Genomic DNA, 27,108 nt, shown 5'->3' with positions numbered 1-27,108 from the left:
ACATCATCACTGCATTTTTCCAAGCTTTTTTTTTCTTCCTTGGCGTCATTATCATTGCATTTAAACCGCATAAATGGACACAATGTTGACATTGCACCTCCTTATATCTATCCAACTTGTTCAACTATTTTGTGTGTGTTTGTTTTTTCCTTAGCATTAATTAAGGTCAACTGAAACTTCTGGAAGTAGGAATAGAAGTCGTGGAATTTAGTTTTGGGGAATACAACTTGAGATCGGGACTAATTAATATGTTTTTTTTCCTCTGAAAAAATGATTAATTACTTTTATATTCTTGTTTTATATTATATGTATAGTATATCCAAGAAAAACTATAGTTATAAGTTAAGATGTAAATGATTACGCGTTTATCATTGATAATTATATGACATTTAGGATTATTATGTTTTACTTCAGCTCCATTTGTCTCGGTGTAAAATGATTTATAAAAAATATTTTTCATATATATATATATATATATTTTTTTTTTTTTTTGTGTTTGGTGCGACGAAAAATAATAGTTAATTATGTTTGACTGAAAATGTTTCTTTAATTTTCATAAAATTATTTCCCTTTTCTTAAAATCATAAATAATTTTTTGAGTTGAGTTTCTCATTCTTAAGTCACTCGAGTTCGCCGGACCACTGTCGAAAAACAAATTTTAGGTTAATTTTTTGTTAAAAAAAAATTATATTAATATTTTTTTATGCTGTGAATAGAAATTTATTTTTAGGTTAATATTTGAAATTGATTTCTAAAAAAAAATTTCAGAAAAAAAAAATTAGGGAGGTTTAATCCCAATCAACTATCACTTGGCAATAAAGGTAAGTATAACAATAAATAAAGATACAAAATGTAAACATTTCCATCAAAATTACGGTGTATAAACTTTTATTTAGAAGATAAAAATTATCAAGTCTAACAACTTTTATTAAAATTTCAAGTAATTGATTACTAGAAAATCGAAACAAATACAAATGGATTTAGCACGTGAAATGTTGGGACAATTAAACCAAATTATGATATCATCATATTAAAGCATTCAATTAAAAAGTTGGGAAAAGTTTACATACTTATCACCCCATTGTCCCTTCCAAATTATTTTTTTTAGTCCCTCCCAAACTATTAATTAAGTCAATGTTACCCAAAGAAAAGAAAAAAAAAAAATACCCTTCATAAAATTTTTTTAAAAAAAAAGTTCTAAAAATCATACAAAAAAAAAAAACAAAAAAAAACTAAAAACTAAAAAACAAAAGTTAAAAAAAAAAAGAAAAAGAAAAAAAAAAAAGCCAAATGGGGGTAGTTTTTGCTGCGTAACACCTCAAAATTAACTAACTAAAATAACTAACTTGGAGTATTATTTGTAGTGCCTCCACACTAATTATTAACTTATGTAGCGGAAAGTAGCTAGAAAGAAAGATCTAATTAAGACAAAACTAAATATCTTTAATAGCATCATTAACTAGCATCGATACAAATACAAAGCATCCACATGATTACAACTACATTATAATAACAACTTTAAACTATTCTACGCAAACTTAAACCAACGAAACCTCAAACATGCTAATCTGCACAACATCGTGGCATTTCACAAGTGGAAAAATAATTGCTTAAGTCAATAATTTAGTAAGTAAATTATTACGAAACTTGTTATGTGATGAGCTTTAAGTATCAAAACATATTTCGCAAACCTTTGAAAATCGAGAATGTCGTGGGTTTCACCAAATTGATAGGTGTTGTTTCCATTATTATGTCAATAAGAAAATTTGTTTGTTTTTAAAGTAGATGAAGCATAATTCCATTTAATGTTGAAATAGTGCTAGTAAGAAATCATATAAAGAATTATATATTAGTCATAACTTTTCTCCATATGGTCTATTCGAGCTATTAACCACTTCTCAACATGGTTAGCACTGTCCTGAGAGACTTAATTGTAGTACTTTATCGGTGTCACGAATGTTGCCGCATACCGTCCATCACTAGTAACCTGATCAGGTCCAACTTTAGGTGATTCACACCATTAATGACGTTTATTTGTATTGACCTCCAACCAAAACGTGGCTGCATTGGTCATACTACAAAGCATTGATACCAAGGCAACTGTAAACTTTGGACCATAGGGTTAAGTATATATACTGTATCCATACCCACCATTTGTACATGATGATCTATAATATATGTTCAATTCTCAAAATAGAGTAATCATTTATAGTTATAATCATTCTATAGAAATATTAGGCCCATAAGTAAACATCATGTATGAAACATCTCATTATTTATAATGGAAAATATATACCACATTTGTGTATTAAAAAGAATTTTTTTTTGTTCTGTAAGCATTTAATTACTTATCCCAGTCGCTGATCGATCTACATTGCCGAGTATCTTATATCCATGTCACACTATAGATCATATTCTAATATTAGAAATAAATGACACTAGAAATCCTAATTTAAAACATGAAACCCTAATCATATGGTTAAAACCCTAATTATGTGTTAATTAAAAATCCTAATTAATCCTTACTGTCACCATCAAACATTCGGTGAGGACTGAACATTTAATCCTTTGGAACAATAACCAAAATTTAAGATTAACTACCGAAAACCTAATCTCATGAAATAGCCAAACTCATAATCATCACTGAGGACCTAATTCATAACATCCATCAATAACAATCATTAATACTAGCAGTCTCGTCATCATATGTCGATTTAAAATCAAAGTTGAAAAAAAAACTATTAATCATATATATATACATGCAAGATAAAGACATTAAGGATCAGCTGGAATATAAAGTTTGCACACACAGTTAATGGAGTAGTACAGGTGAAAGATGAGAGACTTCTCATTACAGGTAGAAAGAGCCTATATCGTAGTACAAACACTCTTCCCAAAAGTTTCTTCGAAAAAAAACAAAACACTCTTCCTAAAAGCTGCGAAGAAAATGATGTGTGACAGTAAGTGACGTCGTTGATATATATACTTTGAGGGGGGCCTAAGGGGTGGGTTTATCATTCCTGGAACCTTTTTTTTTTTTTTTTTTTTAATAATAATTTATGAAGGTATTTGTCATGCATGCATATTATAAAATTTTTAAGGTCTTTTTTCACCTTTTCGTTGGCTGTTTGGGGGAAGTTGACAATTTTTTTATAATTTGGGGGTTCTTGATCTATTTAAACAATAATTGAAGAGAAGGGGAGGAAGTGATAGTTTGAGGAATGTGTGTAGACTTTTTTCAAAAACATTTAAGCGTAAAGGTAAGAGTATCCAATTAATGAGTCATTACTGAAATAAAAACAGACCTAAAAAATTAAAAAATAAATTTATTTTGCAAGTCATATTTGTACATACTAAAATGGTGGTTGGAGTGGGCCCTTGAAAAGGTCAACCGGATTAAATTCTCATTAGGTTACTACCGTGACCAAAGGTAATGGCGGACTACTAGAGTGGGCTCTTGGTAAGGCCCACGAGGACGAGCCCAACGAGCATTATCAGGCCTACAAGAAAAAAAAAAAGCCCAAAATCACACGAACCAACCTCCAACTAAAGCTAGGCCCGCAGGGTGAGGAGCAAGTAGGGCTGTTAAGTGAGCGAAGCGTCTCGCGAGCAAGCTCGGGCTCGTGCTCAACTCGAATATTAAATGAAGCACTTCATGAACACAAATCCTAGCTCGAATATTAAACGAAGTAAGCTCGGCTCGACTCGGCTAGGCTCGTGAGCAAGCTCGTATAAGCTCGTGTGTATATATATATAAACTAAGTAATACATAATTAATTATAAATCTCATAATTATTAAAATCTTAAAATTGCATTTATATTTAAGCGTTAGAGAGTGAAAAATTCTAAACCCTTCGTGATCAAAGAGAGAGAGAGAGAGCAATCATTAAAAAGACCTCGATTAAATTAGAGCAAACCCAAACGAAAGGAAGAAAAATCAAACAGAAACTATTGAGAGATTGCAAAAGGCATAAGTTATTGAAGAATCATACAGACCTAAACACTATCACTACCTGTTTGATGAGCGAGAGTGAGAGAGCGGGAAATGAGAGTTCAGGTGGAAGATGCGCTGTGACTGGTGAGGGGGATTGAGAGAGAGACGTTGAAGAAATAGTTTATTGTAGGGGGCGTTGTCCCAATGCAGTCTGAATGCAACCTATTAACTTGTCCCACATTGTTAAGAAAATATTAATCTCCAAGTTTGCTTATGTATAAAAGGATGCATATCCTCTCTCGTTAAAACCAAATGCCTTGCTGTATTGACTCAGACTCCATACTCGATTAGCCAAGTTAAGCAAATACTCATATGCAAACTAACTTCTTAAGCCGTTTAAGAGTACTTGAAGTTAATTTTTTTTTTTTTTAAAAACAAAAACATTAAATATAAGAGCCAGCTCGCGAGCTGACTCGGCTCGACTTATTATTAGTTCGAGCTCGATTTTTTTGGCTCGCCCTTAAGCTTGACTCGAGCTTGAGCTCGAATAAAATTTAAACGAGCCAAGCTTGAACAAGGGAAGCTCGCTCAAACTCGGCTAGTTTACACCCTTAGGAGCAAGCATCATATCATTCCCAGCTAGGGAAAATTCGCCGAGTAAGGAGCAAGTATTGTTTCCGCCCACCTGGCATTTCAAACAGGTATCCCTCAAAGGCAACCCAGAGCAAAATCTTCCTCAAACATGGCAAAACATCTCATCCCTAGATGGAAAGATCAAGAAGTCCAAAAATCAAGGAAAATGCGCCACCTCTATGAGGGAAATTAGACGAGATCTTTCCATCCTAGTCACTCCTAACGGTACGGTGAAACCCCCTCCCTAACCCTAGCTCCAGTTATAAAAGTCCAGGGGTTAGGATTTAATGGACAAGGGGTTATCTCTCGATTTTCTTATACTCTTGTGTTGATTAATTATTTGTGATTATATATTACTATACTTTATCTGATATCTAACTTAAGCATCAGAGATATTGGAGCGGCCGTTATCTCACTTTGCGGCCCTTCATAACTGGTTCTCTTGTATTCTTTGCAGAGTTAATTAGGATTAAAGGCTACCTGGAGTGACAATTGGTCTAATAGTGGTAAATAATTTCAAAAAAAAAAAATAAAGGTCGTAAATGAGTAAGCATACAATTTGCTAATCATGAAAGCAAATCTCAAAAAACAGCATAAAAAAGCAAGTACGACAGAAGAATCAAGTGGAGAAGAAATTGTTAAGCAGCTTTGATCTGCACACAGGTTTAGCAACAATTTTTAAGCAACTTTGATTTGCACACAGGTTAAGCCCATGCATCTCTATGTCGGTGCTCACTACTACAGCTTGCATACACTACAGTCTACACCATAAACTATTCTTCGCCTTTTAACCCGTGATGTGGTGAAAATCATACATATCCTGTTTCTGCACCATTTTTCAGCTGCTCATCAATGGCAACCTGCCATGCCAACGTGACAGCCGACAGGGACAACTAATGGAAGACAAATGGCACTTCCTTTTTTTTTACGAACGTACGACAATGATATGAACCTTTCTTTTTTAAAGATGCTAACCGGAATCTCACGTACGTGTGACAGAAATTGCTTAATCGAATCTTGTATGTATATATATATATATATATATATATGTTTGACAGGAGTATTATTGGCGCACGTAATCAAGATGGAAAAGAAAATTATAAGAGAAAAAGCAGGTAGATTTTATAACCATTGGTTAGATATATTGCATAAAAATAGTGCATGTTGGATTACATAAAGTAGTATATCTGACAGTTTCAAATCGCATGCTTGGTAATGGTGGACCAATATATATGATATGGTACTTATTTGCAGGGCGGTCATGATGCTTAGATATACACTAAGATATTTGTTTTGAATATAGATCTTGCAATCGATGGTCGCTAGCTGTTTATTTAGTTTTTATATGAACTATAAAATGCCTACTAGGGGTTGAAAAATAATTACTCTTTTTTGCTTTGTTTTATCTGATAACTAGGAAAACTTTCTAGGCATAGCTAGGTAACTGTTGGGCGACTTTTGTGGATTTGGGCCCGGGTTCGTAAAGAGTTGGGAGAGTCAAGCCCAGCACTCACGCCAATTTGATGAATTGATAGCAATGAAAACAACAAAACTTGCAATCAAATTATTGGATGCACTCAGATTCTCGTATGGGTGCAAAGGCGGGCGGTTAAAAACCGCCTGCTAACCGCTAACCGCTATAACCGCCAACCGCATAACCGTCTAACCGCCTAACCGCATTAACCGCTAACCGCCTAACCGCTATAACCGTCTAGCGGTTAGCGGTTAGCGGTTATTGGGTCTACTAACCGTAACCGCTAACCGCTAACCGCCTTTTTATATAATATATTTTTATAATTATAATTATAAAAATATTTATACATATAACATAATCACTTGATAATTAAATCACAATTTTTTTAAAAAAATAATTAAATCACAATTTGAATATTAATATATTATCACTATAATTTATATGATTATATCATATAATCACTTGATCATTAAATCACAATTTTTTTTAAAAAAAATAATTAAATCACAATTTGAGTATTAATATATTATCACTATAATTTATATGATTATATCACATGAGATTGATCATTAAATCATTTGATTATATAATAACAAATTATACATATATAATATGACATAACTCATAAGTATACCAATTCATACTAATACAACAATTAAATATCTAGAGACTTATTTTCAATGTATGTTATAAACTTATAAGTCTATATAAGTCTACATATGTATATGAATAATATAAATGTATAATATCAATACTTAATCATATGATTCAATGATAATTCAAATACTTTATTCAAGACTTCAAGTGAATCATATTATTAATGTACAATGATGATGTGATTCGTATAATATCAAATTAAGTAATTGACATTGGATTAAACAATGGCCAATGTGTTACTTATAAACACATTTTAAGTATTAATGTATTATCATTATAATTTTAGTAATTTATATATTATCACTATAATTGATATGATTATATCACATGATGACTTGATCATTAAATCATATGATTATATAATAATAAATAATACATATATAATATGACATAACTCATAAGTCATAAGTCTACAAGTTAATCATATGATTCATGTACAATGATAATCACAATTAATTCAATTGGATTAAAAAATATATTACTTATAACTACAAGTCTACAATTTAATTAAAGTATTATTAGATACTTTAGGAATTTAGGATTTAGGAGTTTGAACATTACCATTTACCATTAGATATTAAGTTCAATTCAAAGAAAAAAGATTATAAGTAAATATGATAAGAATTTAAATAATTAATCATATGAATCATATGATGTAATTTAATGAGACTATATAATTATATAATATCAAATTAAGTAATTGACATTAGATTCAACAATGTGTTACTTATAATCACAATTGAAGTATTAATGTATTTTTTGAACATTTTTTAGAAAAAGAAATTTAACCATTTTTTGAACTTATTTTATATGCTTTGTGTTGAACTTTTTTTATATATTTTTGTATATGTTATGACAGTTGTCTGAAATTTGAACTTTTTTTTGTATGTTATGTTGAATTTTTTTTTTATTTTTTTTTATTTTTTTTTATTTTTTTTTTAAAAAGTTAACCGGTTATGATTTAATATTTAAGGAAATTTTTTTAAAGTACAAGTAAATGTAAATTTTGGGTCAAATATTTTTGATTTTTCAATATGGGCTCTTTTTATAGCAATTGGGCCCAATAAGATATTAAAAATACAAGAAGAAAAAAAAATGAGGGTAAAAAAAAGCCCAAAAAGCCCTAAAGAAAGCCCAAAAAGCCCAATTTAAAAAAAGCGGTTAGCGGGCGGTTATCTATTTCGCTAACCGCTAACCGCCTAGCGGTTAGCGGTTGCGGTTAGCGAAATCTACTAACCGCTAAGGCGGTTACGGTTAGCGGTTATTGCCACTAACCGCTAACCGTAACCGCCTTTGCACCCCTAGATTCTCGTGGTGTGGAACGAGAGGGCCCACAGGAGAGATTGACAAGAACATATGATGACGAGCACTGATACAGGGTACGCGGCGTGCGAGGCACGCCGCGTGCTGTTTTCATTTACCCTATGATGACAGTTAAAGTATTCAACAGTGTGGCATGTTAGGGAGATAAACGATTTGGAAGCTTTTACCAAGAGTACATTAATATACATATTTGAATACTATTCTAGTTAATAAGCTATGGTGTAGAAATGATAAAAGAGAGGAATTAATACCTCATGTTTCATCAAACAATATCCAAATTGGCAATACATAACAAATACCTATGAAATGAGGAAAGTAGAGAGTGAGTAAGGGAGAGAGGATATGACCCATGATAGTTGTGGAGCAGGACCAACTTTTCCTCGATTTAGAAACAAAATGAATAATTCTCCCATGATGTCGATGCTTTGTTGTAGGGTAATGTCTAAATTTGGGCTAAGCGGTTTGAGTACTCGCTTAACGGCCATACTAGAGCCATGTAAGAATATCTTGGTTTTTTTTTTTTTTTTTTTTTTTTTTTTTTTAAAAAAAATTTTAAATTTCCCTATTCAGAGATGAGGGAAAAAGGGAAGTAGAAATATCTTGGTTGGTATGGTGGATTTCTCTCTTTCTTAATTATGATTTTCATATTATGATGGCTTGAGTTATAATATTATAACTCATGTCTCTTTCTTGTTATGGTGGCTTGATTTATAATAATATTGTAACTTATAGATTTCTCTCTTTCTTAATTGTTTTGTCGTCTTGTTGTGACCTACTAGAAAACTTAGTAATAACAATCAGAAGCGCCTGTCTTCTGATCAAAAGATAAAATAAGTCCTTAGGCTTAAAGAACGATAAATTTCGTAGAGTAATTGTGAAAATTTTTCAAATTTGATAATAATTCAAGTTATGTCTTTTACATTACGAACTAACTTGAGAAATACTTGTATAAATAGTAAACCTACTCTTAGTAGTGAAAGTAAACTTTTTTTTGTTTTGACGTGAAAAGTAAACATAATCCTAATAATGAAAGTAAACATAATTTTAGTAAGAAAAGTATATCTAATCCTAGTAGAGAAATGAAATAATTAAATCCTACATAGGAAATGAAATAATTAAAATCCTACTAAGAAAAGGAAATAAAGTCTTAAAATTAGAATAGAAATCAAATAAAATCTTCATCTTTATGGTCACGTTGAGTCATATGTAGCGTCCTACACCACGATGCTAGGGTCTTGTTGCCGTATATAGGTGACTAAACTGTCCATTTAGTAGTGATCGATGCAAAAGGGGTCCATGACATCAAGGATGGAGCTAGGAAAGTTTTTGAGAGGGGGCCAACCAATTTTTTTTTTTTGATTCTTTATAATTTTTTTATTAAAAAAAATATATTTTGCTTTTTTTTTTTTTTTTTTTTTTTTTCAATGAACTAAAGACTACCCCAAACTATAATTTTCAAATAAAAATTAAAAACATACTACAGTTTTACAATTAAATAACTATACTTATTAAATAACAACTAAATAACTATAATTCTCACGGTCTCCACTTGCCTTGGTGAGCTCATTCCCACACTAAAATTCTCACTTCCACACACACAATGCATGGCAAGTTTGGCAAGAGACAAGAAAATTGAAACTTGAAAAAATAAACAATAAAAAGTCACTACCCCACTCTTGGCATGCGTGTGCCCATTTACTCACATTTTCCAAACCACAAAACAAGTTAATAGCAGTCTCGTTTCTCTAATTCTAGAAATTTTAAAATGCAGGTTTTGCATGGGTAAGGCCGTAAGGGCCAAAAAGAATAATAATAATATTGGGTATGACCCAAACAAATTTAAGAATAAGGCTAAAAAATTTTATTGGATAGGGCCAAAAAAAATTTTAGTAGGGGCCGAATGACTAAAATTAAAATTTTACTTTTTTTTTTTTTTTTTTGTTTTTGTTTTTGGGGTGGGGGGTAAGTTTAGAAAAGACGAGTTGCTTAAAGTGGTAATGCTCGAAGGTTATTCCTCATTGGTCTTCCTTCCTAAAATGTGCAACGTTGTTGGACAGTGATTTAGACCCAATTAAGGCTTTAAATAAACCAGTCCGTTCGACAACTCGCTCGATACCCACTCGGTTTAACTCGACTCGAACTTGAGCTCGATATTGTATAAATCCGCCCATTACTGTGGAACCCTCGCTCGATTAGAATAATACATACTCGACTTGCTCGTGAAAACTCGATAAGGGCTCGCGAGCTCAACTCGTTTAAAGGTCGACCGATTCGTTAGCTCATTTTATATATATATATAACTAAAACTTAGTTATATAAATTTAAGTATATATATTAGTAATTAAGTAGTATATGTTATATAAATTACTTAATATTTATATTTATACTACAGATAAATGTTTATAAATTGTTTTAAAATTTGGGCTTGAACTCTGCTTGGATTATACATTAAAGAATTTAATAGCTTAACTTGAGCTCAAGTTGAGCCCGTCTCGGCTCGTAAAGTATCCTCAATGAACTCGAGCTCTCCCAAATTTTAAATGAGCCGAGCTCGAACACATATTTCATAGCTCGGCTTGAATAAGCATCTTTGTAAACGAACGAGTCTTAAAATCCTAAAGCTCAACTCGGCTATGCTCGATTACAGCCCTAGACCCAATATATATGAGGGGCACTCATGGTTAAAAATGCTTGAGATGATAGATTAGTTCAACTTTAATCTAGGGACTAGGCTGGGCAATCTTGGAGCTCCTCATCACGTCGGCCGATCAAATCCATTAGTGAAACCTCATGTATTTTTGATGGGCCTAGACCAACGGTCCATCATATCCTGACCTAGTTCATTGTAACTTTTTACACACACACACACACACACATATATATATATATATATATATATATATATATATATATACACACTTGAAACGACATAAAAATTAGAATTTAATGTTGGACCAATGCAACAATATAATATTCCATGATTCCACAGAATAATCTTTTGATTAGATGCATTTAAGAATTCTTATTCGTAATTATATTAAAAAAAAAAGTGTGAACCCCTTTATTGATCATATTCATATGCTCAAACAATATAGTACATGCATCACAATCGTCATACAGAATTCAATCCCCAAAACAAAAAATTACAAGAGACAAAAAAAAAAAAAAAAAGCATTATCCAAACTGTATATATCAAGTTATCAACTATAAAATCCCTCGAGTAGTATTCTTCCTTAATTAGAAAAGGAAAGCCGCGGCAATGGGCAACAACGAGACCAAGAAAGTAGCAAAGACGCCAGATGAAGAAGAGTCAGGCGGCGTGGGTCCGCCGTCCTTGGGAGATGGAGCAGGGGACGATGTAGGGGTTGGAGTGCAATCAGCAGGGGGGGTCCCTGATTTGGGAGAAGGCGTGGTAGGAGGAGTTTGAGTGGAGGGTGGACTAGTAGGCGTAGGGGCGCCACCTGGAGTGCCGGAGACGGTAATGGCTAATTTCTGACCAAGCTGGCAGTGCTGTCCGATGGTGCAGATGTAATAGTGGTTGCCTGCGTCAGAAAGAGTGATGTTAGCCGGGCCGGCGGTGATGGTGTTCCCAATGGGGTTGGCTGAGGTGCAGGAGTCGAAGGATTCTTTTGGTACTTGAACGACGTTGTGCTCCCCTGTGCTGAAGTTGAACACTGGCAAAGGAGGAGGATAACATCAAATACTTAATAAATATATTAAAAAAAAAAATTGTTGCTCTTATTTTTCTCGCTTGTTTTTTATAAAATAATTTCTACCCATGACGACGAGAACACAAGAAGTGGAGAGCAAGCTAGGGAGAGAACTCTTACTTAGAATATCACCAACGAGGAAGTTATTGTTGTCAGCCCAAGTCTGATATGTGGCAGCGCCACCTTGTGGAACAACCCAACCGGAGCTATCTCCCACCACATGCACTGTTTGTGCTGCCGCGCATTGTAAAAGAACTGAGGCAGCAACACCCAAAACAACCACAAAACTGATGAACTTTTCCATTAATTCTCTCTTGCAAAACAAACTGATCACAATCTCAAATATTGTTCTTTCTTGTATGCCTCTTTGTGTTGTTTGTATGGGTTTGATGAAAATGTGAAGGCTCCACAGAGACTATATATAGTGATTAGTGAGGCAAAATGGGTCCCATAGAACCAATTAGACACGTCCTTGGCGGAGAAGCGAAAACGCGACCGGGCACCGATTACACGCCAAGCTTGGGTGCCGGTCCATCTTGTACATTAATGGCTGTGGAATTTGTCGACCTTTTTTTGGACCCGATGCATATATATATATCATTCAATAGGGCTTGACTTCTCTTTTGTTCGACTTAGGCCTAACGAAGAGAAGAAAATTAGTACCTTTGTAAAATATTATAGAAGATGTGTTATAGTCTTTTTAACAGCATCTAAGCCAAATTTATGGCAAAAATGAGCTTTCAAGCGGTATAGTGATCCGCTGAAAATTTTGAGGAGAAGATAGAGAACTATGAGGGACAGAGGGAAGGATTCGTTGGAGAACACTAACGGCGCCAGGATAATACAGGATGCAGATTTTTTTTTTTTTTTTAAAGGTAATTCAGAACCTGTGCTCTGATACCGTGTTGAGAATAATATTATATATTGAATAACACAGAATAATATATAGAAAGGACTTACTTATATAGGTTAATAATATAGACACTATATGTATACAACCAATGTGGAACAACACTACATAAATAATCTAACAATCTTAGCAGGATAAATATACAAATTAAACTCTATCTTAGACATAACTTTTAAGATTATTATTGAATTAAAATATAATATAGATTAGTATCAAATTTATAGGAAATTTTAAAAGTCACATTATAAAGTGTAAGATCAGTACATGTAATTTTGAAAGCATAATGATTTAATTAGTTAATACAAATCTGGTTAGGCAGGGATATGATAGTTGCACGCATTCACTATTTTTAGATTAAACCACTTGATTTATATATCTCCTCTTCTTCTTCTTCTTCTTCCATTTTTTTTTTTTTTTTTTGCTTCATTTTTCTTTAAGTCCCCTTTCTCTGTACTCTTCCTTGCTTCGTGGGTTTAAGTTTATGCCAAACACACACCAAGAAGCTACAAGGAAGTTTTCATTTTCCAATTAATTGACTTTGAGCTCAATTAGTTATGACTTGATTTACGTGTTCTTACGCAACGAGTAAACAGATATTAATTCCAAAACAAGACTTGGAAAAACATGACCACTTGATTGGGGCACAAATTTCCTCTAACTTATTTTAATAAATGCAAGTTTCTCAAAAATTAATGTTTAGATTCATAGATTAGTAGAATGACAATAAATAACTGTTAAAAATATTAAATAAAATATGTGAGAGATGTCACTTGACACTTTTTAAAATAGATTAAAAGAAATTAATTCTTTCAAACTGATTTAAAAGAAATTTCTGCCGACTTGAAAAACATGCATGGCCTTTTGAACCTTTCTCACCACCCTCCAAAATATCCATGCAACTGCCTCGAGAGTTCAAGGAATTTAAAGCTTTCCGGGGGAAGAACTCTTTTTTCTTCTGGAAAGTGAGACTTTTCAATGCTCCAACTTTACCGCTTCTTTGAGGTTATATAGGCGATATATATAGGTTGATATAATTCGCCATCTTGTTGTAAATTAATGTGCCCTTGATCATGAGGACACTTCATATATTTAAAACTGTTTGGAACTCACACACAGGTGCCAGTTTGCCACATGGCCCACATATACACAAGAGGAATGTTAGGCTTACAAACACATTTTACAAAAAAAGTTCTACAAATTGATGTGGCACAATATGATTAAATATGAGATAAATTCAAATTTTTAGAAACTCAATCATATTGTGCCACATTAGTTTGTAAATTTTTATTTATTTTATTTATTTATTGTAAAATATGCTTGTAAGCCTAGCATTTTCCTATACACAATAATAGATTTACAAAAGAGATCGACAAAAAATGTGCAAGAGAATGGTACCAAATAAATCATTTAAAAAAAAAAAATTCTCTCTTTTAAAACTTTTTATTTCATCAGCATCCCAACATAATGCTCTCTCTCTCTCTCTATCTCTAAATAAAATAAAATAAAATAAAAAATGCTAGATTTCTAGTATCTTATGGAGAATCCTTCTAACTGTTTGAATATTGCAATGATTTTGATAAAGGACAAAGCACTTCATGCATTTTTTGGTTAGAGTTAATAGTGTGTAAAACAAGATTTTTGGACGACGGGTCACTTGGAAGACAAGTAAACCACCAGAGTGGCACTGGTCGACAATCAACAAAGAGCCTCCGATGTTTAAATCAACAAATTTATTGCGAAAACATAATAGAAAAAGAAAGATTAATTTATGGTAGAAAAAGTGTTTAATCTTATTTAGGAATATCCCTTCTCTTTTATATTTGTGATTGTGCATTGGTGATATGTAATTAAGCAGAAGACACGTAAGCTTTTGTAACCTTTCTAGTGAGTAGACCGGTCTTTATGTTAATTGGGCTCAAGGCTTTGGACCGGCCTAGCCTTAGTATTTATGGTACCATTAGTTGCCCTCCATTTCATGGTGAACTCGTCTAACTGGTCAAGCAATGAGAATTTTTTTTTTTTTTTTAATTATTTCTTTTTTGATTACAGCTGGGTAATTCTTTTGAGATCAATAAAGTTTTTCAAGTTTTGTTTTTATTTGTTTTTCCTTCCCAGGTTGTCACTGTAAGCATTGCAGCTGGGGTAATTCTTTTGAGATCAATAAAGTTCATCAAGTTTTGTTTTTATTTGCTTTCCCTTCCCGGGTTGTCACTGTAAGCAAGACTAATATGATTAGTCATCCTCCACCTCATGTTCCAGACAAGCCACAATCACAAAATAAAGAACAGCATCATGATCAATCACAGTCAATCTCCTCTCTTCAACGGATACATTGATTCTCTCCTTCTTTGGATTACTACCAGCGGCTCCTTCCTTACAATGACTCTACCCAACATCTACTTTCATACTTGTATATTCGCACCATAAATAGTTTCCATAGATTGTAAATTACTATGTACACTACAGACCCATCTCATGTATTTGTGTGTATTATAAATAGACAATATGATACTCCTAAAATAATTGAAGGAGCATCATTTCTATCATAGTATCAAAGCTATATTAAGCTCAAGCAATTTTTTTTTTCCAATCAATTTCATGGCTTCATCTAGTGTTCCTCCCTTTACACTTCCAAATATTATCCAGATGGTTCAAGCAGGGCAGCTCAATGGCTAGGCCACTGAGGCAATCACCTTGGGCCCCTAGTTAGTAAGGCCCAAAAAAAAATTTAGTAAGGCCTAAAAAAATTTTAATTTTATTTTAATTTAAGGCCTAATTTTTTTTTTAAAATTTTTTTTTTTTTTAAATAAGGCCCAAAATGTTTTCCCATAAAAATTTAAGGCCTCTAAAATAAGGCCCCAATATAATAAGCTCATTGTAAAATAAGATCAATTAACCCAAAAAAACAAATATGCCACATCAATTTTTATGGGCAACTAGTTAAAAGTTAAAATTAAAAGTCATGAAACAACAATGAGAATGAAAATAATAATAATATTATAAAAATATAATAATATTATTAAAATAAATATTATTTAATTAATATTTAAATATTAAAAGAATAAGGTCTAACTTCAAAATTTCACCTAAGACCCCCAAATACATGGAGCCGGCCCTCCGTTCAAGTTAAGCTAGAAGGACCCATCTATATGGGTTGGCAATTTAAAATTGTTCCTATACTCAAAACCTATGAGTTAATGGGAATAATTGATGGCTCCGAACCATTACCTCCTCCTTTTGCCAGTGACCCAACGGATAAGGAAAAGCAAATTGCTAATCCTGCTCATGCTTTGTGGGAAAAGTGTTGTAATATGTGTTACAAACATTCATTTTTCAGTACTTTGAAATCGTTTTATTATTTGATATTATTATTTTCATGAGTTTTTATGATAAATAAAAATAACTTTAACCAATTTTGTTTATAACGGTTTGGACATTAATATTGTTTACAAACAATCTTTATTATTTAGTTATGGTTTATTATTAATATTTATTACCGTTTGAGTATTAAAACAGTTTTATGGGAAAAATAAAATCACTTTAATTTAGTTTTCTATAGTTTGAGCGTTGCTTGAAAAAAAGGGTGTTGACCAAGCTTTTGTCCATTAACAAGCTTTTATGGCATTTATGTTTATTATGACCGTTTGGTCATAAGATTGGTTTTATGTTTTGTTTATATAAGGCACAACACTTATATATATATATATATATATATATATATATATATTGTTAGTTTTTCTACGAAATATATTATGAAGTCCTTCATCCACATTGACAATTGGGTTGTTTAATTATTCTTTATTATTGAAAGTACGTCCTTAACGAAGGTAGACGCTATAGTCTAATCCTGAGACGTTGCGTGTCAAAGGATCTGATCGCACTGAGTTATACACTCCAGGAGGCACGAATCAACCTTTAAGGACAACGCTATTGCGTGATTCTATAGCATTGTGAGATCTTTCTATACTCTATTTTCATCTCTTGGAATTTATTTATTTTATTGTTAATTTTCATATTGTAATTATTTTATATCAATGATGAAAATTCTAAAACGACTCCAATTATCACCTACTCACACGTCTAGGAGTTTTACAGAAAATATCCAGAAAACAGATCTAACTTAGCAGTTAAAAAATCAACCAAATACTGATATGAAATATGCAATCAAGAACACAGAAATTTGGTTACGAAGAGGAAACCATTTAGAGAACTCTCTAAATGTAAAACCTCTCCGGGGCAGCCAAACCCAGGAAATCAATTCACTATATAGAAGAATAAGGAATACAAGAAGAACAACAAAACCTTTGACTCTTCCTTGCACACGACAAGTGACCCACTTGACTTCTACCTCAGTAGCCCTTTCCAGAACATCTGGCACGATTCTTCTAAAAGATTTCCTTTCACCGGAACTCCGATTGGCTTCACGTATTTTCTCTTCAACAATAATCTAGAACAAATTCTCTCTCTCTAAGCACCCTGATTTTTGCTCAATAAAATACGTACATGTAAATGTAGCAAAATCGTGTTTAAATAGAAAATAACCCTAATAAGTCAGCCAGGTCCGGACCCTGCAGATCTGAGGTCCGGACAGGTCTCATAAAATGCACTTTCGGGAAATGGGGTCCGGACCCTGCTTCTGGAGGTCCGGACCCTGCTTGAAAGATCAAGTTTCTGGAAATGGGGTCCGGACCCTGCTTCTGGAGGTCCGGACCCTGCTTGAAAAATTAAGTTTCTGGAAATGGGGTCCGAACCCTGCTTCTGGCGGTCCGGACCCTACTTGAAAAAACTTGTTTCTGGAAATGGGGTCCGGACCCTGCTTCTGGAGGTCCGGACCCTGCTTGAAAACATTGGCGGACATACTCTAGAACCTGCTTCCTAAACATTCTCATTTTCAACTCTATACATGTAAACCGAATGAGCCAAAACCTAAACTAACAAATGAGAATTTGTGCACCATCCAAATTTATTTCCAACAATCTTAAAGGTTGATTCGTGATGGTTGCACAAATATTTTGGTTATGACTTTAACAATGTATTTAAACTTATGAGAAGTCAAAATACTATAAGAGTTTGCGGTATGCAATTCGTATAGAAAAAAAGATGAAATCAATTCTTGAGTTGAAAGATTTTATTGTGAAAAAATCTGATAATTGATTTGTTTAATGTCATGTGTAGGCATTGTAAGTAAAAATATGTTGACTAGAAGAGATTTCGATTATTTGACCTCAAATTGTGTTAATTTAATTTGTTCGTCAAATTATATTTTATTGATTGGGTCACGAATCTTGCAGTAAAAATTGTTAAGCATTTTATGGATTTTTAGAACTTAGCCCTTTATGTTATGTTGTGCTAAGCTTGTTGGAAAACATCCATGATGATTAATAATAACAAAAATGAGTAGTTACTCATATTGTGATGGAGAAAATATATAGACATTGCTAATTGTGTGCAGGGAATACTGCTTTGCCAAAAATTCTTGCAGATAAGCACATAGTAGAAAAAAGAGACGTGATGCGCATATTGAGTCAATCGGTTCTCACGACACCTAGTTGGTGTATGGTGGCAGCAATCTATTTTGGAAGATCTTGGAGTAAAGCTGTTGGCTCCGATATGAGTTTGGTCTTATTTTTTTTAGGACATAATATACAATTTCACTTATTAAAAGAAAAATCAAATGATAAAGGTATTCGTTGATTGAATTGAATTTTATAATTATATGAATATTGTATCTGATAAGTGGTGGCTCTCTATTGATTCATCTATTTCAAAGAAGAAATAGTATCTAGCACTTTATGTTATCTATGGCATGCTAGAATAACGTAAATACTTTAAAGGTATTTGCTAAATTTTCATGTATATCATTTTAGCTTTCAAGTTTTCCTAACATGTTGATTAGGAATAAAATATATGTGATTATTGATGTTCCTTTATACTGAGGCTCATTTGATAGCTGATAAATTTATCGTATCATTATATTGAGACCAGTGTCGTATTTATGACAATGAACCAATAATAGTTAATTATTATATGGTTGAGCTTGATCCTTTTCATATTTATTGGGGCTTTAGTTAAAAAGATTTTATTTTGATAAAACTTGTGATATGCAACTCTTATACTATATATAAGAACCATGCATGTTGAAAAATCACAAGTAGTGATTAATATTTGTTTTAACAAATTAATGCTTCAGAAAACTATCAAATGAGATAAAAGAAAGAAGAGAAAATGACATATCATACTTAGATAAAGATGAGCTCATACAAGTCATTTCTTAAAGCATTTGCGTGCTATTAGTGAAATATTTTATTATGACTATTTGGTTTATTCTATTAATATTTGGCATGATAGATTTATACATGTAAATCTTGGCCACATCAAGGGATTGAAAAGAAATTATAACATTTGAATAAATGATGAATGCTATGATTGTCAAATGTTGGGCTATCCACCAAAGTGTGGGAGAAAGCCATTATTTTGTTTGTCATATTCATTAGCATTGTTAGGAATACCTTGAAGTATGGGAGTATTTGGCAAATGTTATCTTAAATGAGTCTAAAATGAGGAAACTTAGTTTTAAACCTATGATTGTGATTTTATTGGTTTTGCATGTAATAGTTCATGTTATAGATTCTTTATTATCAAGAATGATGTTTTAGATTACAATACTATTATTGAATCTAAAAATGTTATTTTCCTTGAGTATGTGTTCCTTTGAAAAATTATTTCATGAATTTTCTGTTGCTTCTAATAAAATTGTTGATGGTGTGTAAGAATTGAGAAGGAGCAAACGAGCTAAAACCTAAGGAATCTTGGTAATAATTTTATTGCTTATATTGTTGATAATGATCTAATATGTTATGGTGAAACAATTAAATCTATTTGATGCATATTATTTTGGTTAGAAGCTATTAATAATGAAGTGAAATAAATTATTTCTACCCATGCTTGAGAACTCGTTGAGTTACCTCCTAAGACCAAACTAATTGATTGTAAATAGATGTTTAAGAATAAGGTTAAATCGGATGTTGCAATAGATAAGTACATGGTAGACTTGGTAGCTAAAAGCTACAAGTAAATGTATATATTGATTATTTGATACTTGTTTTCCGGTTACTAAAATTGCATCTATTAGAATGTTATTTGTTATTGCTTATGTTTATAAACTTGTTGGACATCAAATGGATGTCAAAATTGTTTTATAAATGTTAAAGAGATTTATATGGAGCAACCTGAGGGACTAGTAATCCCCGGTCAAGAAAACTGGTGAAACCCTTGTATGAATTAAAGCAAGCTCCTAAACAATGGCATGACAAGTTTGATAAGGTGATGTTGTCTAATTTATATTTGATTAATTGTGCAAGTAAATGTATATCAAGTTATACAATAATGAATATGTCATTATATGTTTATATATATATATATATATATATATATATATATATATATATATATCGACGACTAGCTTATTTTATTTTATTTTATTTTAGCTAGCATTGATGTTGTGCACGATACTAGATTATTTTTTGCATCTAATTTTGATATGAAAGACATAGTAAAGCTAATGTCATGTTGGACATTAAGGTTAATAGAGATAATGATTGCATTATTTTATCTCATACATATTGTATTGAAAAGATGCTTAAAAGATTTGGGCACTTTGATTATCCACCTATGTCTTCATCATATGATTCGAAAATATATTTGGTTAAGAATCACGATGATGGTGTATTGCAAGGAAAAATATGCACAAATCATTGATAGCTCGATATTTTGACAAATTGGACATGCCCTATTATTTCATATATTGTTAGCAAATTTAGTAGATATACTCATAATCATGGTATTGAGCATTGTGATGCTTTCTCTAAATTGTTGAGATTCTTAAAGGGTACAATTAATTTTGGTTTGTCATATTGTGATTATCCTGCTATATTGAAAGGATATTATGATGTAACTGTATTATTGATTCAGATAAGCAAAGCCTACTAATGGCTATTATGTGTTTACTTTGGCTGGAGGAACTATCTCTTGAAAGTCCTCAAAACAGACTTGCATGGCAAGGTTTACTATGAAGTCAGAGTTAGTTGCATTGAAGAAGGTAGGAACTGAAGATAAATGGCCGATGAGCCTATTGATAAATTAATTTGCTTTTATATGCTAATTCAGTTACACTTGTGTTTTCATTGTGATTGACAGGATGTCATAGCTCGAGCAAAGAGCAAAGAATTTATAATGAGAAAGTGCACAATATTGTGAGTCAGCTTATTGAGACCTGTGTAATATCTATGGACTTTGTGAGGTCATAAAAGAATTTTGTAGATTCTTTGACCATGCCACTAGCAAGAAGGCTAGTGAGAGAAGCATCGAGGGGGATAGGACTGATACCCAAATCATGACACTGTGATTGATACCCAACCTCTATGATTGGAGATCCCATGAATGATGTTTAATGGGAAACAAAATCACAAATGAAATGAGGCATGATACTGTCAATTTATGTTTATTAACTATTTTGTTAAGAAGCTTAGTGATGACTCCATCCCTATGGTGTAAGACAATACAAGATGCAGAGTGATAAGGATGAGCTTAAAGCTCTTAATGGGTCCATAGTCCCTACCTGTTGGGATGGGGTGTTCCTGCACACACTCTTGATGGATACCATCTATATGAGTGTGGATGTGCTATCTCCTATAATACTTAGGTAGGTCTTTAGAGCGCTTATGAAAGCCATTTTATGGTATAACAACAAAAGATGTAGAGTGAGTAAGGATGAGTTTAAAACTCTTAATGGGTCCATAGTTCCTACTTGTTGGGATGGAGTGTTCTCTGCACACATTCTTGATGGATGTCACCTATGTGAGTGTAAAGGTGGTGCCGCTTCCTATGAGAATTTGGCAAGTCTCTAGAGCACTCATGAAACCCAAAGGCGCATGACCTGTATAAGGCATCAACCCGCTATAGAAGAACCCAATTTTTGTTTATTTGATTTGATTTAAGCTTTTGTTTTTAGAGAAAGTTATGTGGATGATAAGTTTGATTAACTTGTGAATATGGTTAAAAGAGTTTAACTCTACCACGATTCATTAAGTTCTTACCTATTTATCCTAGGTGCGGTTAAAACCTTTGGGTACCACATTGATGCATATTTTCAATTTCCTCTTATTCCAATGTTTGTAACATGTGGGAGATTGTTGTAATATGTGTTACAAACATTCATTTTTCAGTACTTTGAAACCGTTTTATTATTTGATATTATTATTTTCATGAGTTTTTATGAGAAATAAAAATATCTTTAACCAATTTTGTTTATAACGGTTTGGACATTAATATTGTTTACAAACAATCTTTATTATTTAGTTATGGTTTATTATTAATATTTATTACTGTTTGAGTATTAAAATAGTTTTATGGAAAAATAAAATCACTTTAATTTAGTTTTCTATAGTTTGACGGTTGCTTGAAAAAAATAGTGTTGAGTCCGTTGACCAAGCTTTTATGGCATTTATGTTTATTATGACCATTTGGTCATAAGATTGGTTCTATGTTTTGTTTATATAAGGCACAACACTTATATATATATATAGCTTTTCTACGAAATATATTTCGAAGTCCCTCATTCACATTGATAATTGGGTTGTTCTATTACTCTTTGTTAGTGGAAGTGCATCATTAACAAAAGTAGACGCTATAGTCTAATCTTGGGAGGTTGCGTGTCAAAGGATCCAATCGCACTGAGTTATACACTCCGGGAAGCACAAATCAACCATTAAGGACAACGCTCTCACATGATTTTATAACATTATGAGATATTTCCATATTCTATTTTCATCTCTTGGAACTTATTTATTTTATTATTAATTTTCATATTGTAATTATTTTATATCAATGAGAATTTGTGCACCATCCAAATTTATTTCCAACAAAAAGAATGATCAATCTATCGTCAGTCTTATCAATGCCACCTTGGTAGAAAACATATTGGCAACAATTTATGGGTTGACTTGTGCGCCAAGTGTGGACTCATCTTGCCAACAGATTTGCATCAAAATCGCGCTCAAGGGTTAATCATGTCAAGCGACAGCTTCAAACTTTGCAGCAGGGTACACAAAACTGCACAGAATATCTTCGTGCATCTAAATCCTTGGTTGATCAATTAACAGTCATAGGAAATCAAATTGATGATGATGATCTTATTTCTTTTATCCTTAATGGTTTAAATTGTTTATATAATAAGGTTGTCACATCATATTCCTTTCTACAAGGGATAAGTGCTTACTATTTGAAGATTTTCAGGCTGAATTATTGAAGTATGAAATTTTGATTGAAAATAAAAATTCCACCATGCCATTCGACACTGGCAATTTGGCTTTCTTCACTAAAAAACAAGGAGCAAGCTCTTCATATGGGAAGAAGAAATATAGTGGGCCACCAAGATTCAACCAACAACGCCCCGGACATCCTAGAGGGAATTTTCAAAACCACTTCAATGGGCAATGACATCAACAACGTCCATACTCTCCACTACAACGTCGTTCAAGTTAGCAACAGTCCATCAATTTTCCACAACACTGATTTGCGCACCAATAGCACCAATTTAATCCTCCACAATAAGGTTCCAACCCACAACGATTTTTCAATGGAGGTTCTAGCCCACAACAAGGGAAAATTACAGTTTACCCTCCTCTCCCCCCCCCCCCCCCTCAAAGTTGACAACATTGTTCAATTCGAACACCAAAGTTTCAATTTTTGCAATTCACCCCTCCAAAGTTTCAAATTTTTACAATTTGACCAATTGTATCCAAAACTTACCATATTGCCCCTAATTTTTTTTATTTTTTTATTTTTTTATAAAAAAATTTTAAAAATATTAGGGGTGGCCGTAGCCACCCCTTTGGCCATATGGCCATTTTTGCAACCCCAAATTTATTTATTTATTTCTTTCATAAAAAAATAAAAATTATGGGCAATATGGAAATTTTAGGATAATATTGGTTGAATTGAAAAAAATTGGAACTTTATGGGGTTGGATTGCAAAAATTGAAACTTTAGTGTTCGAATTGAAAAACGCTGTCAATGTGGGGGGGGGGGGGGGGGGGTAAACTGTAATTTTCTCCCACAACAAATTTTCAATGATAACCCTCCAAGGTCACCTTGCCAAAGGTGTGGCAAATCAACTCATCGTGCCTTGGAATGTTATCACAGGATGGACTATGCCTATCAAGGCAGACATCCACTTGCACAACTGGTGACTATAGTGGCACAATCCAATGTCTATCAAGAAGATGAGCAACCTTGGTTTGCAGACAGTGAGGCTAATGCTCATATTACCTCTCAGCTTGAAAATCTCTCTATCCAACAACCATTCCAAGGCGATGAAACTGTGGGAGTAGGTAATGGTAATGGATTGCAAATCCAAAATACAGGTTCATCCACATTTCAAACTCTTCTTTCACATATTGTCTTGAAAAATATTTTACATTGTCCAAAAGTCTCAGCCAATCTTTTATCAATTAATCGCTTTTGTATTGATAATCATTGTTACTTCATACTAATTGGTTCTTATTATTTTGTTAAGGACATCCTAACAGGAGCAATACTCTTGGAAGGACCGAGTGAAGCTGGCTTGTATCCCATCTACTTAAAGAGAACCTCATTAAATAAATATCGCGGACTCACAGTTTTTTTAGGAATAAAGGCCACCTTTGACGTTTGGCACTCAAGGCTTGGACATCTGGCTGACCCTGTTGTTCATCGCTTTGTCACATCTCAAAGTCTACGTGTTTCGGGCACTTTAGTTAAATCTCATTTTTGTTCTTCTTGTCAATTAGGGAAATTGCCTTTCACTGAATCTACCCGCGAATCTGTTTCACCCCTTGAACTCATCCATTCTCATGTTTGGTCCTCACCAATTATATCCACCAATGGTCATCGATATTATGTTATTTTTATCGATGATTATTCTAGATTTAGTTGTATGCACCCTCTTCAACAGAAATCAAATGTGTTTACTTATTTTGTTCAATTTAAAAATCTTGTTGAAATTTGATTTTCTTGCAAAATCAAACAATTTCAAAGTGATGGGGGTGGTGAATACACATCACGCCAATTTACATCTTTTTTAACAACACATGGGATTTATCATAGGATCACATGCCCACACACTCCTTAACAAAATGACATTTTTGAACGTAAGCATAGACATATTATAGACGTTGGTCTTTCTCTTTTAGCACAATCTTATCTAAAAACTCGTTTTTGGATAGATGCTTTTCAAACTGTCATTTACTTAATTAATCAGTTACCTTTACCTGTTTTTAAACACGTGTCTCCATACTTTAAATTATTTCAAAAGGAACCCGATTATTCTATTTTACGAGTGTTTGAGTGTGCTTGTTATTCCTTATTACAACCATACTCAACTCATCAGCTTAGTTCTCGTAGTAAAATGAGCATTTTTCTTGGCTATAACTCTAATCAACGTGACTACAGGTGCCTTGACCCTATTTCTAAACGGATTTATGTATCACGACATGTTGTGTTTGATAAAGGATTTTTTCCAGCTAAGGATGCACGACCAACTCCTCCATCCCTTTCCACGACTACTCCAGCCCAGGTATCTTCTCTTGTCTCCCTCCCTGAGTTTGATTTGAATTTAAATACCTCACCCAATTCCACTATGCCTCTCACTGTTGCCCAAACTCCCCCAATTCGGCTCCTCAGTCCACACCAAGTCCCTCTCCCTTTAGTTCCCCAGGTGTAGTCGTCGAAGCAGCTCACCTCACCATTGACTCCACACCACATCTCTCTCCCTCCATGAAACAATCTAGTGACAACGTAGAAGACCCACCCACAACCTACCCCACTCCCACTTGCGAATCCAACCCTGTCCATTCAATCTCAACATCCTATGACCACTAGGTCCCACACTGGCTCCATTAAACCAAAACACTTCCCAGATTACACTCTTTACTGCTGTACCAAACATCCCTTTCAAGCTCTTAGCATTATTTCTCCAGAGATTGAACCCACACGTTTTAGCCAAGCCACCTTAACGCCTAAATGACATTTGGTGATGCAGCAGGAATATGAAGCTCATATAAAAAATGGCACTTGGAGTTTATGCCCAAAGCCTCCACGTCAAAACCTCATTAGAAACAAATGGGGTTATAAAATTAAAAGAAAACCTGATGGCACAATTGATAGATTTAAAGCCTGCCTTGTGGCCAAAGGATTTGATCAGCGAAGTGGGATTGACTACACCAAGACATTCAGTCCAATCATCAAATTAGCTACTATTTGCCTTGTACTAGCTATTGCAGTCTTACATGACTGGAAAATCAAGCAACTAGATGCATCCAAATCTTTTTTGCATGGTACACTCACTGAGGATATGCATATGGAACAACCCCAAGGATTTGTGTATCCTAGTCACCCTACCTTTGTCTGCAAACTTCATAAAGCCTTATATAGCCTCAAGCAAGCACCTCTGACATGGTTCAATCGATTCTCTCTATCTTTACACCAGCTTGGATTTTCGGGTTCCTTAGTTGATTCATCCCTCTTTGTATTTCACTCACATGGTATTTTATTAATTTTCTTAATTTTCTTAGTGATAGGAAACAATCCGCAAGCCATCTCTTCTCTCATTCGTGCACTCCAACACGAATTTTCACTAAAGGACTTTGGGGTTCTTTCAGGTTCTTTCTGGGCATTGAGGCAATCCGCACTGGCACTGAGCTACACCTACAGTAAACCAACTACATCACTGATCTCCTTCACAAAACGGGTATGGTTGGAGCTAAATCTTATACAACTCCGGGTGTCTCTGGCTCCTAACTTTCTTCATCTGCTGGCGACCCTACCATTTATCGACAGGTCGTGGGTGCCTTGCAATACTGCACTCTTACTCGACCCGACATAGCCTATTCCGTCAATCAATTCTGTCAACATCTACACGCTCCATTGGACAACCGCCAAGCGGGTTCTTTGCTACTTGAAGGGAACAGCATTTTGTGACTCTGACTAGGTTGGGAACCCAGATGATCGCCGGTCCACCACGGGTTTGGGAGTTTTTTTTGGTTCATGTTTGATATCTTGGTATGCAAAGAAGCAACCCGTTGTGTCTTGCTCCTCCATCGAAGCCGAATACCATGCTTTGGCTATGCTTACTACTGAAATATATTGGCTCTGCATGCTCTTTAAGGACCTTCATGTTCCCTTAACAACAATCCTTACCATTTGGTATGACAATCTCAGTGCCATAGCCTTAGCATCTAATCCTATTTATCATGCCTGGACGAAGCATATTGAAGTCGACTACCATTTTATCCGCGAGGTCTTAAATAAAGATCTCTCTATTCAATATATGTCTACTCACGACCAACTTGCGGATATCTTCACCAAGGGACTCACCTCATCTCTCTTTATTTTCCTTCGCGACAAGCTAATGGTGCTTCCTTCCCCCATC

The 27,108-nt window shown here is 33.6% G+C and overlaps 1 protein-coding gene across 1 annotated transcript; it reads right to left on the bottom strand.

Moving 5' to 3' along the window:
* Positions 1-11,226: 11,226 nt before the first annotated feature.
* LOC132188672 (stellacyanin-like) lies at positions 11,227-12,051 on the bottom strand. Its single transcript, XM_059603193.2, has 2 exons — positions 11,852-12,051; positions 11,227-11,695 (listed from the first exon to the last, which is right to left on the bottom strand). The coding sequence occupies exons 1-2, from the start codon at positions 12,033-12,035 to the stop codon at positions 11,259-11,261; spliced, it is 621 nt and encodes a 206-aa protein (XP_059459176.2). The 5' UTR covers positions 12,036-12,051; the 3' UTR covers positions 11,227-11,258.
* Positions 12,052-27,108: the final 15,057 nt, after the last annotated feature.

The sequence above is a fragment of the Corylus avellana genome, chromosome 6, assembly GCF_965113065.1.
Source record: "Corylus avellana chromosome 6, dhCorAvel1.hap1.2, whole genome shotgun sequence".
Taxonomy (NCBI): domain Eukaryota; kingdom Viridiplantae; phylum Streptophyta; class Magnoliopsida; order Fagales; family Betulaceae; genus Corylus; species Corylus avellana.
This window is presented reverse-complemented; position numbering and strand designations above follow the sequence as displayed.

Coding starts and splice junctions, on each gene's coding strand:
- LOC132188672 (XM_059603193.2), bottom strand. CDS start 12,035: ATGGAAAAGTTCATCAGTTTTGTGGTTGTTTTGGGTGTTGCTGCCTCA. Junction 11,696..11,851: donor CCTCGTTGGTGATATTCTAA/GTAAGAGTTCTC, acceptor CTCCTTTGCCAG/TGTTCAACTTCAGCACAGGG.